General features: G+C 35.9%; 1 protein-coding gene across 6 annotated transcripts; it reads left to right on the top strand.

Annotated features, from left to right (window-relative positions):
* Positions 1–1,722: 1,722 nt before the first annotated feature.
* LOC114404544 (golgin subfamily A member 4-like) lies at positions 1,723–14,173 on the top strand. Of its 6 annotated transcripts, none has more exons than XM_028367447.1 (9): positions 1,723–2,060; positions 2,402–2,541; positions 3,473–4,124; positions 4,285–10,043; positions 11,035–11,872; positions 11,971–12,653; positions 13,075–13,216; positions 13,312–13,393; positions 13,477–14,173. In XM_028367447.1, exons 2-9 carry the CDS (start codon positions 2,491–2,493, stop codon positions 13,577–13,579), a joined length of 8,310 nt encoding a protein of 2,769 aa, XP_028223248.1. In that variant the 5' UTR covers positions 1,723–2,060; positions 2,402–2,490; the 3' UTR covers positions 13,580–14,173. The 6 variants fall into 6 exon arrangements, with proteins under 6 accessions (XP_028223248.1, XP_028223249.1, XP_028223250.1 ...); XM_028367448.1 differs by having other exon boundaries at positions 11,038–11,872; XM_028367449.1 differs by having other exon boundaries at positions 1,724–2,060; positions 11,971–12,641.
* The last annotated feature ends 518 nt before the right edge of the window (positions 14,174–14,691 follow it).

Consider the following 14,691-nt stretch of genomic DNA (forward strand, 5'->3'; position numbering starts at 1 on the left):
ACCCACAAAAATAGTTACAAGGGAAGTGGATAATTACCGCAATATTGGGATTGCTATATAGGACGGATATATAACCACAAATTTACACACGGATATGAGTATAGGTACAGATAATATATATAAATAAAAGTAAAGTGTGGATTATGAATACTGGTATCAGAATATAGGTATCCAATGAATATAAAAATAATGATTAAAATTGTTACCGTGTAAATATGGGATTGTGTACAAATAATTTTAAAAGTAGGTTTGAAAATGGATATTATAGGATCCTTATTCATTGTCATTATTCATTATCATCCTTAGTTAAGTTTAGTTCCTTATCTTTTAAAAAGTTTATTTTGATCATTTATTTTAATTTTTGTTTAATTTAATTATTCAATTTATTTAAGATTGACGTTGTTAATCATTTAAAAATGATTTTTTTTGTTAAAATGAAGTAAAGGGAAAGGGAAGAAAACTGAACAAAAATAAGTTTTTTTTTAAATGATTAACAACATCAATCTTAAATAAATTGAAGGATCAAACTAAAATAAAAAAGAAGATAAATGATCAAATTGATAAAAAAAGATAAAAGAACAATTTTTTTAAAAAAGATAAAAGACTCAACCAAAAAATAAAATAAAAAACCAAATTAAACTAAAAAAATCAAACTGAACAAATAAAATAAAAAGGATCAAATAGGTTATTTACCCTATAATTTTTTACACACAATTTATATAAATTAAACTAAATTCTAATTTTTTTTATTCATAACTAAACTATAAATAAATACAATACTCAAAGCATAGGAATTAGGAAGGAAAAACAAGAAGCGAAGAAAAAACTGAATTGGCAGCCAAATCACTCACAAAGGATAAAGAAAGTATGTCAAAATATTTTAAAATGTTGGTTTTAACTTTTATAAAATTTTAATATGTCCTATAAAGTTATATAATTTTAATCTTTTATCAAGAATTGAACCAACCACATTCAATTTTCAAGAGTATGATTGGTTTTTGATCTAGTAGTTCAAAAGACATCCATAATATATAATGCAAGATAAATAAAAAGTACATATTTTCTGAATAAATGTATATAATTATAAAACATATTAAATTTTTATAAGAATTAAAATTAGCATTTAAGAATACTCTGTTGGAGAAAAATATATTTTATTCAATGGATTATCAGATTCAAACCGATTCAAAAAAAAAAAAAAACTAAATTGATATTTTTTTAATCCGTTTGGATGACTTTATGCTAAAACTAAATGATTGTTTTAATATTATATATTTTATATTGTATATACCATTATATTTTATAATATTTTATAACATTTTATAGTTTTATGAATATGACACCTATATAATGTTTATTACTTTGTTTTTAGACAAATTTTTCAAAATTAGTTTGATTTAAAATGGATAAAAATTATTAGAAGATTTTGATTATAAAATATTTAATACATTAACTAGTTTTAAAGATTGTTATTAACAACTTTTTAAATATAATTTGATATAAAAGATGAAAAGAAAATAAAAAATTTTAATAGAATAAATATTTTAATAAAAATCCAAAAAATTAAACCAAACTCTTAAAAGATTGATTTAATTTAATTCGGATTTTAAATTAAGCTTAAGTTGAACGAAACCACACCTGAACATCCCTAAATTATCCCACAAATAAAATTTTTCACGCTCGCAATTGCAGATGCTGCTCCCTTAAGAAACCGACACCAAACTATAACCGTCACTGGTGCAAATCCCAAACCCAAACTGAACAATCCTATTTTTTATTTATTTATTTTGTCTCTTTTTCGGGTCATAAAATCCCTCTTCTAAAAAATGAAAAATTGATGTTGCTTGATTCGACACTTAAACCAGCGGAGAAAATAACGCCCGCGTTGCGTTTAGATCTGAGAAACGCTGCTACCAACAATACCACCACACCCTCTTCTCCTTCCTTCACACACAAAAACCGAGAAAGAAACGGAACCATTCAATAGCCATAGCCATAGCCACCGAGAACCTCACTTCGAATGACACTCTACGACGTCGTTTCAAGAACCCGCAGCCAAGGTTCTTCTCTTTTCTTTCTTCCCTACAAAAGTTTTCGCTATTTCATTTATTCATTCATGTAACTTTCAATTCATTGTATTATTATCTGCGTTTCGAATCAGAAGATTAGGTTATGCCTTGTTTGGCTGGTGCGGAAATGGAAATGAATTTTAAACACCTTCACACGCAACACGAACACGTTGTTGTTTTTATATTTAAGTTTAATTCTGGGAGGATATAAGCTATGAATATTTTGATTTCTCTATTTTGTTTTTATTTGTTTTGGATTTTGAAGGGCGTTAATGGTTGTGACTGTGCCGAATTTGATTCGATTCGATTCGGTGGTTTTGTTTGGGTTGCAGTGTAATAGGTGGATCTGAAGGATCGCCGTGGCTCGTTTTTAGTGACTGCGGTGGTTACCGTGGGGAGCAAGAACGGGGTGGATCGGAAAATGGACCGGAACAAGAACCGTACCGATCTACTCGCAGCTGGCAAGAAAAGGGTATGTGATCTTTGCAATTTGAATTTCAATTCTTGCTTTGTTAAGTGCGTGTGTGTGTGTGTTTGGAGGAGAATGAAGTGTAGCTGTTGTGTTTCTAGAGCAAGTTTTTCATAATTGGATTTTGGTTGGTTCCTACTAGAGAGTTAGATTGTATAGGAATTAATAAGTTGTTGGGTCTAAGTGTGGGGCGTATATACTGTACTTTAGAGAGGAAAATGTAGATTTGATAACCAGTGATGAGACTATTAAGTATCAATGGCTTAGAGTTTAATTAAACCAAGACCTATATAACGAATCATGTATGTGTGTGAAGGCTAATTCCTTGTTTTACTTGTGAGCATTCACTACGTGCACTAACTTATTTAGAGGATCCAAGTCCACTTAAGAAAATAGTGCAAGGGACTGTACTGTACCCTGTAGAATTCACCTGTTCATTTATTTTGGAAGGCTGATGTGACTGCGTGATTTGATATTTTGATAGAACTGGTATCATAACAGCAAGAAATAATGAGTTTTTTATTTAATGAAACTCGGGAGAAGCTCCCTAGGAACTAATACACTGCTCTGGATCCACTCCTTACACCGTTTTCTCAGTTTCCAAAAGTCTCCTAAACTGTTTACACTTTACAGTTATTCCTATTTATAGGCAGCTGCTGGTCTGCTGACATAAGCACACCCTTAATGGGCCTAGTCAGTTGCATGCCTGGTCCACTTCTTTCTAACACAAAAGGCTTGTATTTCCTTGGCCAAGTAACCTAACTAATGTGTATCTATCAGATTTTTCTTTTTTATTATTATATGATCAGAAAGCATGTGATTTTATCTTTCTCTTTCTATTTGATTCCTTTCACTTTATGGTTTCAAAATATATAGGGTGTACAATTTACTGGTTGCAGTTCTCAATTTTCACTCTTCATGTTTTCATTTTCAGCTCCAACAATTTCGTCAGAAGAAGGATGGTAAAGGTGGTAGTAGCCGTGGAAAATCATCAAAACAAGCTGGTAAACCTCAGCTACCGGACCCTGATTCTGATGCTGCAAGTAGTGCCTCAATTTCAACGGTATCATCTCAAATTACTGATGGAAATGTTGAAGCTGACAGCCACTCCAATATGGTTAATACAGAATCATCAGAGTCACAGTCTGTGACAAACTCATTAGCTCCTGACAATACTGATCCATCTGTTGATTCATCATCAGTGGTCACTACATATGATACAGGCAATGAAACTGTATTGGACTCTAATGCTGAGGTAGCACATCAAGTTCATGGGGTCTGTGAGAATGATTCTGAGTTATCCGCCCAAGATCAAGGGGAAATTGCTCAAGACATTGGTGCTGATGTGCTAGAGGATGTGTCTTTGAGAACTTCAGATAGCCTGGTTTCTGAAGGTGGAGCAACACATGATCGTGAATCTGTAACTGTTGCCGTTTTGTCCCCACCTGCTTCTGTTACAACTGCAGTGGGTGAGAGTGTTACAGATGAACGAGAAGGTGAAAAGAGGGAGGAATTGTTGCTTTTATCTGAGGATATACCCAATACATCTGTGATGCAAACAAGGGAAGATCAGGTAACAGATTTAGGTTGTGCTCTCTCTCTCTCTCTCTCCCCACACAAACACACCTTTAATTTAATATTATATTATACCTTTATGTTTAGGTATTTGGATATTAGTTGGGCAGGCTGTGCAAACTAATACATGGATTTGATTTATAATTTATATTCTCATTTGTTGCTGGGTAGGGGCAATGCAGGAAGCTGATGGTTTGGACATGAAGAAATCTTATCAAAGCACTGATCCTGTGATTGATGGTCAAAAGGAGCTTTCTTTGTCTGAGGTTGGTGAGAGTGACCAGTCTCTTTCGGGAATTGCTTTGGAGAAGATTAGAGTTGAGGAGGCATCTCATGAAGCTGAGCAACTACGCAAGTCAATTGAATTACTCTCCTCTCAGTTTCTGCTCGAGGCAAGAGGAGCAGTCTCTGATTTGGATCCTTTAGCCAGTAGTTCAGTTCTATCAGACAATGACATTTCAGAAGCATTTCAGAGTCTCAAAGAAGAATTGTTTCTTGCAAATTTAATGAAAAATATATTTAACACTCAACTAGCTGAACAACTGGAGTCTGATGATCAGCGTCACCAGTTGGTTGATGAAATATCTCAGCTTCATGCTTCTCATAATAAAGTAAATGACAAGAATCAACAACTTACTGAAGAACTTGCTAATTGCCATGTTGAACTACATGATATTTCTAGCAAGAACGTAGAAGTACAAAATCAATTTAATGCTGCCATGGCTGAGGTGGAAGCACTTTCTGTCAGAGTGATTGAGCTGCAGAATAGTTTTGATGTGTCCCACAAAGATTCGTTGGAATTGTCCAGAGAGTTGGCTGACTGCAGAGGCTTGATCTCAAGTTTACAGGTGGAAAAGAAGGGCATGAATGAAACTCTTAATTTGATGATTGCTGAGAAAAATAAACTTGTGGAGGAGAAGGAATTTCATCTATGTGAAAGTAAGAATCTGGCAACTGAATTGGCTGACTTCAAGAGTTTGATGGAAGGAGTAAGAGTTGAGAATTCCAACTTAATTGACAGGATCTCTTTGGTGACTGAAGAGAGGAATAAGATTGAAGCAGAAATTGAGCATCTCAAACATGAGATTGACAGACTGTCATTAGATTTGGTTGAAAATAAAGATTTGGTGGCAAGTCTAGAGGCAGAAAATTCCAACTTAAATCGTAACCTTGCATTGTCAGCTGATAAGATTAAAAATCTTGAAGATGAGAATCAAAGACACTCTTCTGAAATCATTGCCCTAAATGAGCAATTGTCTACAGAAAAGGCGGAACGAATGAGGTTTGAAGGTGACCTTAAAGAAGCCACAGTGCACTTGGAACAAATTTCCAAGGAAAATGTGTTTCTCAATGACACTTTGGATAAGCAAAAGGCCAAGATAGAAGAAATTGGAAAGGAGCACAGCCAACCACTATCTCAACCTAGGGACCTTGGAAATCAAGCTCATGTTGCACGTACACAAAGTAAGGGCCTTGAAATTGCTATTGCTAACGATTCTCTGCATATGGATCAGGAGCCAGATGAAGGGGCACTAGGAGGACCACATGTGAATATACTTGAGCATGAAGTCTTTGATGATTCTCATGGGTTTGTTTCATTGAAAGCTTGCTCGGATGAGGTAGAGAAAGTTCTGGTGAAGCTTGAAAAGGCAATTGATGTGTTGCATTCTCAATCAGTATCCTCCAGCAGGGCCGGTGAAAAAGTTTCTTCGCCTGTGGTTTCGAAATTGATACAGGCTTTTGAATCAAAAGTACAAGAAGATGAGCATGAGACAGAAAGTAGGGATTCCAGTGATGTTCTGTCATCATCAAACTCATTTATTATGTTAACTAAAGAGCAAATTGGAGATTTGAAAAAATTGCTTTCAAAGTGGAAGCTGAATGTTCAGATTGCAGGTACATTATTCAATGGGGAGCGAGATGATCGGAAAACTGGTGATGCAAAGTACAGTGATCTCAAGGACCAGTTTGAACAATTGAAGCAACATTGCTCAGATTTGGAAGCATCCAACATTGAACTTGCAGTTCAATATGAAACTGCAAAGCAACTTCTGGGTGATATTCAAGAAAAGAAATGCCTTCTTGAGGAATTCTATGATGCTTTAAAGCAAGAAGATACCCATCTCAAAGCCAAAAATAATGAACTTTATGAGAAGCTTGGCTATTGTCAGTCAAAAATTAGTGAATTGCATACTGAAATGAATGATGTGAAACAAATTTCAAATGATATGGCTTCTACTGTTGGCAGTCAACTGGAAAATTTGCAGAAGGAGGTGACAGAGAGGGCAATGCTACTTGAGCAAGGCTGGAATATGACTATTGCCCAGATTGTTGAGTTAGTTGGGAAGCTGAAAGAATCAGTTGGTGAAACTTTGTGCACAACTGTTTCTTCTGATGCTTATGGCAACTTGGATATCTGTCATCAGTTAGAAGTTTCAGTTAATGCAGCCGCTGAAATGATTTTTGATCTGCAGAAGAAACTTGAAGCTACTTATTCGGAACATGAAATAATGTGCACATCATATAAAGAAATGAATTCAAAATGTGATGATCTGCTTGGGAGGAATGAATTGGCTGTTAGTCTATTGCATAAGATGTACAGTGACCTGAGGAAACTTGTGTTTAGTAATGGTGGGACTATGGATGAAGATAAGATAGATTTACAAAGTGAAGTGCTGCCTGATCTGCTGAACTATAATAGCTATCAACCCATCTTGAAACATATTGGGAATATATTGACCGAGAAGCTGGAACTTGAGTCTGTTACCAAGGAGATTAAGTCAGAATTGATGCACAGGGAAACAGAATTGGAAGAATTGAAGATGAAGTGCCTTGGTTTAGATTCTGTTAGTAAGCTAATAGAAGATGTCGTGGGTGTGCTGAATGTGGACATTTCAAAGATCGATATAAATAAATCACCCCTTTCTTGCTTAGATTCATTAGTCTCTAGTCTTGTACAGAAAACCAGAGACACTGAAATCCAGTATCACACGACTAAAGAAGGATATGGATCTAAGGAGATGGAATTGGCTGAATTGAAGGAAAAAATGCATTTTCTAGACACACTTCGTCTTGAGAATGAAAATGAAATCCTTGTTCTGAAGGAAAGCTTACATCAGGCTGAGGAAGCTCTTACTGTTGCTCATTCTGAATTGCACAAGAAAGCAAATGAACTTGAGCATTCAGAACAGCGGGTGTCCTCCATTCGGGAAAAACTTAGCATAGCTGTTGCCAAGGGGAAAGGGTTGGTTGTACAGCGAGATGGACTCAAGCAATCCCTGGCAGAGACATCCAGTGAATTGGAGAGATGCTTGCAAGAGTTACAGTTGAAAGATACAAGGCTTCATGAGGTTGAAACGAAAGTTAAGACATATGCAGAGGCTGGTGAGCGTGTTGAAGCTCTGGAATCTGAGCTTTCTTATATCCGTAATTCATCTAATGCTTTGAGAGAGTCATTTCTTCTTAAAGATTCAATGCTTCAGAGGATAGAAGAGATATTGGAAGACCTAGATCTGCCAGAGCAGTTTCATTCAAGAGATATAATTGAAAAGATTGATTGGTTGGCTAGTTCAGTTTCAGCAAACTCATTGCCAATTAATGATTGGGAACAGAAGGAAGCTATGGGAGGAGGCTCATACTCTGATGCTGGTTATGTTGTCACGGATTCATGGAAAGATGATAGTCAGCTACGACCAGATTCAGATGATTTTAGAAAAAAATTTGAGGAGTTGCAGAGTAAGTATTATGGGTTGGCTGAGCAAAATGAAATGCTGGAGCAATCATTGATGGAAAGAAACAGCTTAGTTCAGAGATGGGAAGAGCTTGTAAATAGGGTTGAAATGCCTTCACATTTGCAGTCTATGGAGACGGAGGATAAGATTGAATGTATAGGCAGTGCGCTTACTGAGGCTAATCATCATATAGATTCTATGCAGCTGAAGATTGAAAAATATGATAGCTACTGTGGATTGCTAAATGCCGATCTGGAAGAGTCTCAAAGGACAGTGTCTGCTCTTCAAGAAGACCTTAGTGCTCTTACATCTGAAAGAGAGCATCTTTCTGAGAAAATGGAGTCTTTGGTGTATGAGTATGAGAAACTATCATTGCAGACAAGGGAGGCTGAACTTGAGAATGGAAAGCTGCATGATGAAATAACTAGTTTGAAGGATAAATTGGAACACAAAACTGCAATTGAAGAACAAATTTTCACTATTGAAGGCAAGATCAGAAAGTTGCGAGACTTGGTTGGTGATGCCTTGTCGGAATCTGAAACAGAAAATATGGTTTCCGGTAGTGCAAATATTGATTCCTTGGAAGAATTGCTGGAAAAGCTTGTAGAAAAGCTGAACATGGAAAGGAAACCATCAGCACAGACAAGAGAAGCTGAACTTGAGAATGAAAAGCTGCATACTGAAATTTCTAGTTTGAAGGATAAATTGGAACAGAAAGCTGCAATTGAAGAACAAATTTTCACCATTGATGGTAAAATCAGAAAATTACAAGACTTAGTTGGTGATGCCTTGTCAGTACCTGAAACAGAAAATCTGGTTTCTTGTAGTGCAAATATTGATTCCTTGGAAGAATTGCTGAGAAAGCTTATAGAAAATCATGCAAAGCTTTCATTAATGAAACCTGCATATGGGGTTGTAGGTGATGGACTCCATTCTCAAAAGGAGGATGCTACACTTCTCGAGGAAAGAAGTATGGATGTGCATGATAAGGAGGCGGCAGATATTGACATATATAAAAGAGATCTGGAGGAGTCTTCAAATGAATTGATGCATGTGAAGGAGGAGAGAAATAGATCTTTGGAAAAGCAAATATCTTTATCAGGTGAAGTTGAAGCTCTGACAAAAAGAATTGAGGAATTGCAAGGGCTTCTTAATCAGGAGGAGCAGAAATCAGCTTCTTTTAGAGAGGAGTTAGCAAGTGAAGTTGAAACTCTGACAAAAAGAAATGAGGAATTGCAAGGGCTTCTTAATCAGGAGGAGCAAAAATCAGCTTCTGTTAGGGAGAAGTTATCAGGTGAAGTTGAAACTCTGACTAAAAGAATTGATGAATTGCTAGGGCTTCTTAATCAGGAGGAGCAGAAATCAGCTTCTTTTAGAGAGAAGTTAAATGTTGCAGTAAGGAAAGGGAAGTCATTGGTGCAACAACGAGACAGTCTAAAGCAAACCATTAAAGATATGACTGTTGAGATGGAGCACTTGAAATCTGAGATAAACAACCGGGAAAACACTCTTGGAGAGCAAGAACAGAAGTTGAGACAGTTGTCAACCTACCCAGATAGGTTAGAAGCTCTTGAATCTGAGAGTTTGCTTCTGAAGAAACATTTGGAAGAAACTGAGCACCATTTGCAGGACCAAGAATATTCTTTGAAACTGATTTTGAACAAGTTGGGTGAGATTGAGGTTGGCGGTGAAGGTCATATAAGTGATCCAGTGAAGAAATTGGAATTGGTTGGGAAGTTATTTTCTGATCTACATAGTGCTGTGGCATCTTTAGAACAAGAATCCAGGAAGTCTAAAAGAGCATCAGAACTCCTCTTGGCAGAGTTAAATGAGGTTCAAGAAAGGAATGATAGTTTTCAGGAGGAGCTCGCAAAGGTGACTGCTGAACTTGTGGATCTCAGAAGAGAAAGGGATTCAGCTGAGGCTGCCAAACTGGAAGCGGTTGCACATCTTGAGGAGGGGAAAAAGAGCCATTTTTCTGACATCATGGAATTAAAATCTAGTATGAACCAAGTCTGCAAAAGCTTTGGTGAGGTTCAGAATTTACTGTGTAATGCTTTTTTCATGGATTTGGAATCTTATCGGAAAGTGGAGGCTGGTCTTGAGTCATGTATGAAAGGAAACAATGATAAAAATGTGGTGGATTCATCCATCACCAAAGAACATGATGGCATTTTACACTGCTCATCTGCTAATAAGGTATTAATATCACACAGATATTCAATTAGTTTAAAAGTACATATATATGTTACATCAATTTTTGACATTTTCTATATTTCTACTTCATCTGTCTTTCATGTGGTATATTATGATAACAAGAAAGTGATGATAACTATCATACAATGATGTTGGCTGGTGTGTGACAACAGATATGTTAGTTTAAATTATTGTACTAGTAATTTTTTGGGGTGTGTGGGTGATCTTTAATATTACTTTATGTGCTATTTAAATATGCTATTGATCTCTGATGTATCTGGTATTCTGGTTTGCTCTGAATGCATAATTTTCAAGGTTGTTCTTTTGTGCTTACAGATTTTAATAGGATAAGGTTGTGTTCCTGGCCTATGTTTGATGTTCTGTGAATGGCTATTTATTTCTTGGAAATTTTCTTTTCTGATGTGCTGATGGATTGAACAGCTTTATTCCATCTTTGATATCTTTTAGGGTCATTATTTTTGTAGTTTCTATTTCCTCAACCATCATTATAATGCTGTTGTAGATATTTGTAAATGAACACTGACTTTTCAAACTGGAACAAATTGAGCAGTAGAAAGTAGAGATATTTGTTGTTTTTGAGCATGTATATCAGTATCTTGGTGGCATTCTTTCAATCACTCGTTTGTTGAATATAGTTTTCTTCACTTATTTTAGAAATGTGAAATATGTTACAATGTGGTTTTAAATTAAGATTAATTGGAAATGGGTAAATTGTTGTCTTAGAATTTAAGTCTGTAATTAGAAGTTGAGCTTATTTATATTGTATGGAATGTTGCAACTGCAATTCCAACTCAAACTCTCACTCTCTGTTTTAAGTTTATGACTCAAATTTTACTCCTTGCAAAATGTGCCTTCTGGTTTGTATCATTTTATAGATTTTTCGTGTTAAGGCTTAATTGCACTCCTTGTTATTACTATTTTGTGCAATATGACCTAGTTTCCTTCTTAAATACTTGTGATATTTGTTCTCCAGAAGAGCTCTGTGTCTGCAGATCCTTGGTCAGATTTTGACAGAATTGACCACTATGATGATAATACTATAGTTGAAATTTCTCGTCTATTTGGGCATCAACTGCAAGAGCTCATGGTGGAGGTTAGTTCTCTCAGGGAAAGAATAAACATGCACTCAAGTTTGGCGCAGGAGACGGACAAAACTCTATCTAAACTAATAGCAAGTATTCAAAGGGAAATGACTTCCCAAAAAGAGGCGTGTGAAACGATGAAGAAAGAAGTAAGTGAGCGAGATGGGGAACTTGCTGTATTACGTGGGAACGTTGCCTATCTTTATGAAGCATGCATTAATTCTGTCATTGTACTTGAAAATGGAAAAGCTGAACTGGTTGGAAGGAAGGTTGAATCTTCAGATCTGGGAATTAACTTGGAAATACCTTCATTTGATGATGGCATATCTGAGGAATGTATTAAAACCCTGACAGATAGATTGCTGTTGAGTGCAAAAGGGTTTGCTAGTTTAAAAACTGAATTTTTAGATGCCAATCAAAAAGAAATGAAGGCTACTATAACAAATTTGCAGAGAGAGCTTCAGGAGAAGGATGTTCAAAGAGATAGGATTTGCTCAGAACTGGTGAAACAGATCAAGGATGCTGAAGCTGCTGCAAACAGTTACTCTCAAGATCTTCAAGCTTTTAGTCTTCAAGAACATAATATAAAGAAAGAGGTGGAAGCAATTGAGGCAGAAAGGAAGATACTGGAACAGAGAGTGAATGAACTGCAGGATAGACAAGAAACCGCAGCTGAATTAGAGGAGAAAATGAGATCTCAAACTGGTTTACTGGCTGCCAAAGATCAAGGTGAGCTTTGTCTGATTCCTTCTCTTTTGAGAAGTGATCTTGTAATATTTTTTATAAATGAGAAACTTACATTTCTGGAACTTAATGGTTTATTGCAGAAATCGAAGCACTAATGCATGCACTTGATGAGGAAGAAACGCAGATGGAAGAATTAACAAATAAGATTGTGGATCTTGAAACGGTAGTTCAACAAAAGAATCAAGAGATTGAGAACCTTGGATCTTCCCGTGGTAAGGTTATGAAAAAGCTTTCCATAACTGTTAGTAAGTTTGATGAGCTTCACCACCTGTCTGCAAGTCTCCTTTCTGAGGTTGAAAAGCTCCAATCCCAGTTGCTAGAAAGAGATACTGAAATTTCTTTCTTGAGGCAAGAGGTTACTAGATGCACTAATGATGCTCTTCTTGCATCACAAATGAGCAACCAGAGTTCTGATGAGATCTTTGAGTTCTTGATGTGGGTTGACACAATTGTGTCTCATGATGGGGTGCATGATATACATCCTGATATGAAGAGCAACAGTAAGGTTCATGAATGCAAAGAAATACTTCATAAGAAGCTTACGTCTTTATTGTCAGAATTGGAGAATCTAAGGGAAGTTGCAGAAAGCAAGGATGCAATGTTGCAAATAGAAAGGAGTAAGGTAGAAGAATTGAACTGCAAAACAGAAACTCTTGAGACATCCTTACATGAGAAAGAATTGCAATTGAATTTGCTTGAAGGTGTGGAAGAAACTGGAAAGGGAGCTGGCACAAGCTCAGAAATTGTGGAGGTAGAACCAGCAGTAAGGAAATCAATTATTTATTTAATATTTGATTATTCCCACTAGTACAAGAATCTTATATTAAATCTGGATTAAATAAAATTCTTATTCAAATTAGAACTTCAATTGGAATAAAACATGAAATATGTTATTGTGCATTACCTTGTCATGATCAACAACATTCTCATTATATGTGTCAACTTAGAAAAGACAAATATATTCTAGCAGTTTGAAAGTTCATTTTTATGGTAGAGTTATCTAGGTTAAGATGGTACTTTTGATTAAATATGATAATTAATACTTGCTTTTAAAAACAGTAAATAAATAAAACTATACGAGTAAATGGAAATTAAAGATATTTTGTTTTTTTCAACATGACATTGACAGTTATGGTTGATTTGAATTTGAAGGGATTGAATTTATTTGCCTTTTTTTCAAATAGATGAATGATTGGTCGTCATCTGGTGCTTTTGTAACACCCCAAGTTCGCAGTTTGCGCAAAGGCAATAGTGATCATGTTGCCATTGCTGTAGATGTAGACCCTGGTAGTACTAGTAGGATAGAAGATGAAGAGGACGACAAAGGTAATTATGTTTTACTAAACCTGTGTACTGGCTTCTGTTGTTTTCAGCAGCATCGCCTGAAATTTAATTCTGGCATTCCCACTTTTCTGTTGCAGTCCATGGTTTCAAATCCCTCACAACATCCAGAATTGTCCCAAGATTTACTAGACCGTTGACTGACTTGATTGATGGCTTGTGGTATGTGTATATCCCCCCCCAATGCTTTCATGGTTTCAAATTTCTTTTAATCTGACGAATGGTTTGCATTTGTATTCATGCAGGGTTTCTTGTGATCGGACTCTAATGAGACAACCCATCTTACGGCTTGGAATTATAATTTATTGGGCCATAATGCACGCACTCCTTGCATTTTTTGTTGTTTGAGGTGGGAGGCCCTGATTTGGCTTTGTATGATTTAGCCGGCCACAGGAATTGCCGTGCCACCTTTATAGATTGGGGTTACATGATTGACTCCACTGATACTTGAAAAAAGGACTCAGTTAAGTTGTACAGTATCTTCCTTCTGCTTAGTTCTTGTTGCGGTGAGAGACAGTTACAAGTATAATGAATTTAAAGATGCAGCTGCCAGAAAGAGTTACAGGCAGAGCATTGAAGAAAAGATGAGAAAGCAGATTGCTCAATATTTTGAAGAGCAACACAAACATCATTCCAGTTGGTGTTTTTAATAAGGATATGCCTTCAACAAGATCAATACTATCTGTTGGAGGGATAGTTTGTGTCTTAAAAATCATGGGATAGTTTGTGAGCAGGATGAATGACCAGTTAGGTATAGAAAGACGTAATTCTTTTGAACTTTAATTAAGGTTTTTGTTATCTGCTTAGCCATTAGAAATTTTAGTTGCCATTCTTTGTATTCTCACATCAATCATAGCATCGTTATGAATATTTTTGGCAGTTTGTCAAGCATTAAAATACATACATGTAAACTTGGAATATATTTAGATTTTGACCTTCATACGTGCTTGTGTCGTTTGCTTCCAAGTAGTAAATCAGTGTATGATTTCTCAGATGCATTTTTAAGCATTTGATAACATTGATAAACCAAAGAAATAAAGAAGTAGCATTATGTGACGTGCTTTTTTTTTTAAAAAAAAGAAATTGTTAGACTGCACAAGAAATTGCAGAAAGGTCTAACAAGTTAAGGAAAAGATTCCCTTGGGGTTTATTTGTGACCCTTCCGCTATAACGTAGGCTCATACTATTGGCACTTTTGTTTTTCTCCTAATTACACTGGATTATCTTCCAAAAATACTCTCTTCTATAACCACCCACACCCGACTTGTCTCATTTCATTTCTGGAAACATTTCTTGCCACCTGTCAATCTTACCGCCCCCCCTCTCAGTGTTTGTCGCATGGTGGAAGAATGCTTGTTAAACAATAACTTGTTCTTACACCCTGTATGACCGGTAAGAATGTTGTATGCACGGTGTAAGAATCGGTTCTGGTAAAAGAACAAGTTCTTAACAATAAAAAA

Source organism: Glycine soja, unplaced genomic scaffold (assembly GCF_004193775.1).
Source record: "Glycine soja cultivar W05 unplaced genomic scaffold, ASM419377v2 tig00104511_1_pilon_84547_1256723, whole genome shotgun sequence".
Taxonomy (NCBI): domain Eukaryota; kingdom Viridiplantae; phylum Streptophyta; class Magnoliopsida; order Fabales; family Fabaceae; genus Glycine; species Glycine soja.

Bases quoted from the DNA above. Each gene is read 5' to 3' on its own strand.
- LOC114404544 (XM_028367447.1), top strand. From the start codon at position 2,491: ATGGACCGGAACAAGAACCGTACCGATCTACTCGCAGCTGGCAAGAAA. The intron at 10,044-11,034 runs GTATTAATATCA...TTTGTTCTCCAG, and splicing joins ACTGCTCATCTGCTAATAAG to AAGAGCTCTGTGTCTGCAGA. The intron at 13,394-13,476 runs GTATGTGTATAT...GTATTCATGCAG, and splicing joins GACTTGATTGATGGCTTGTG to GGTTTCTTGTGATCGGACTC.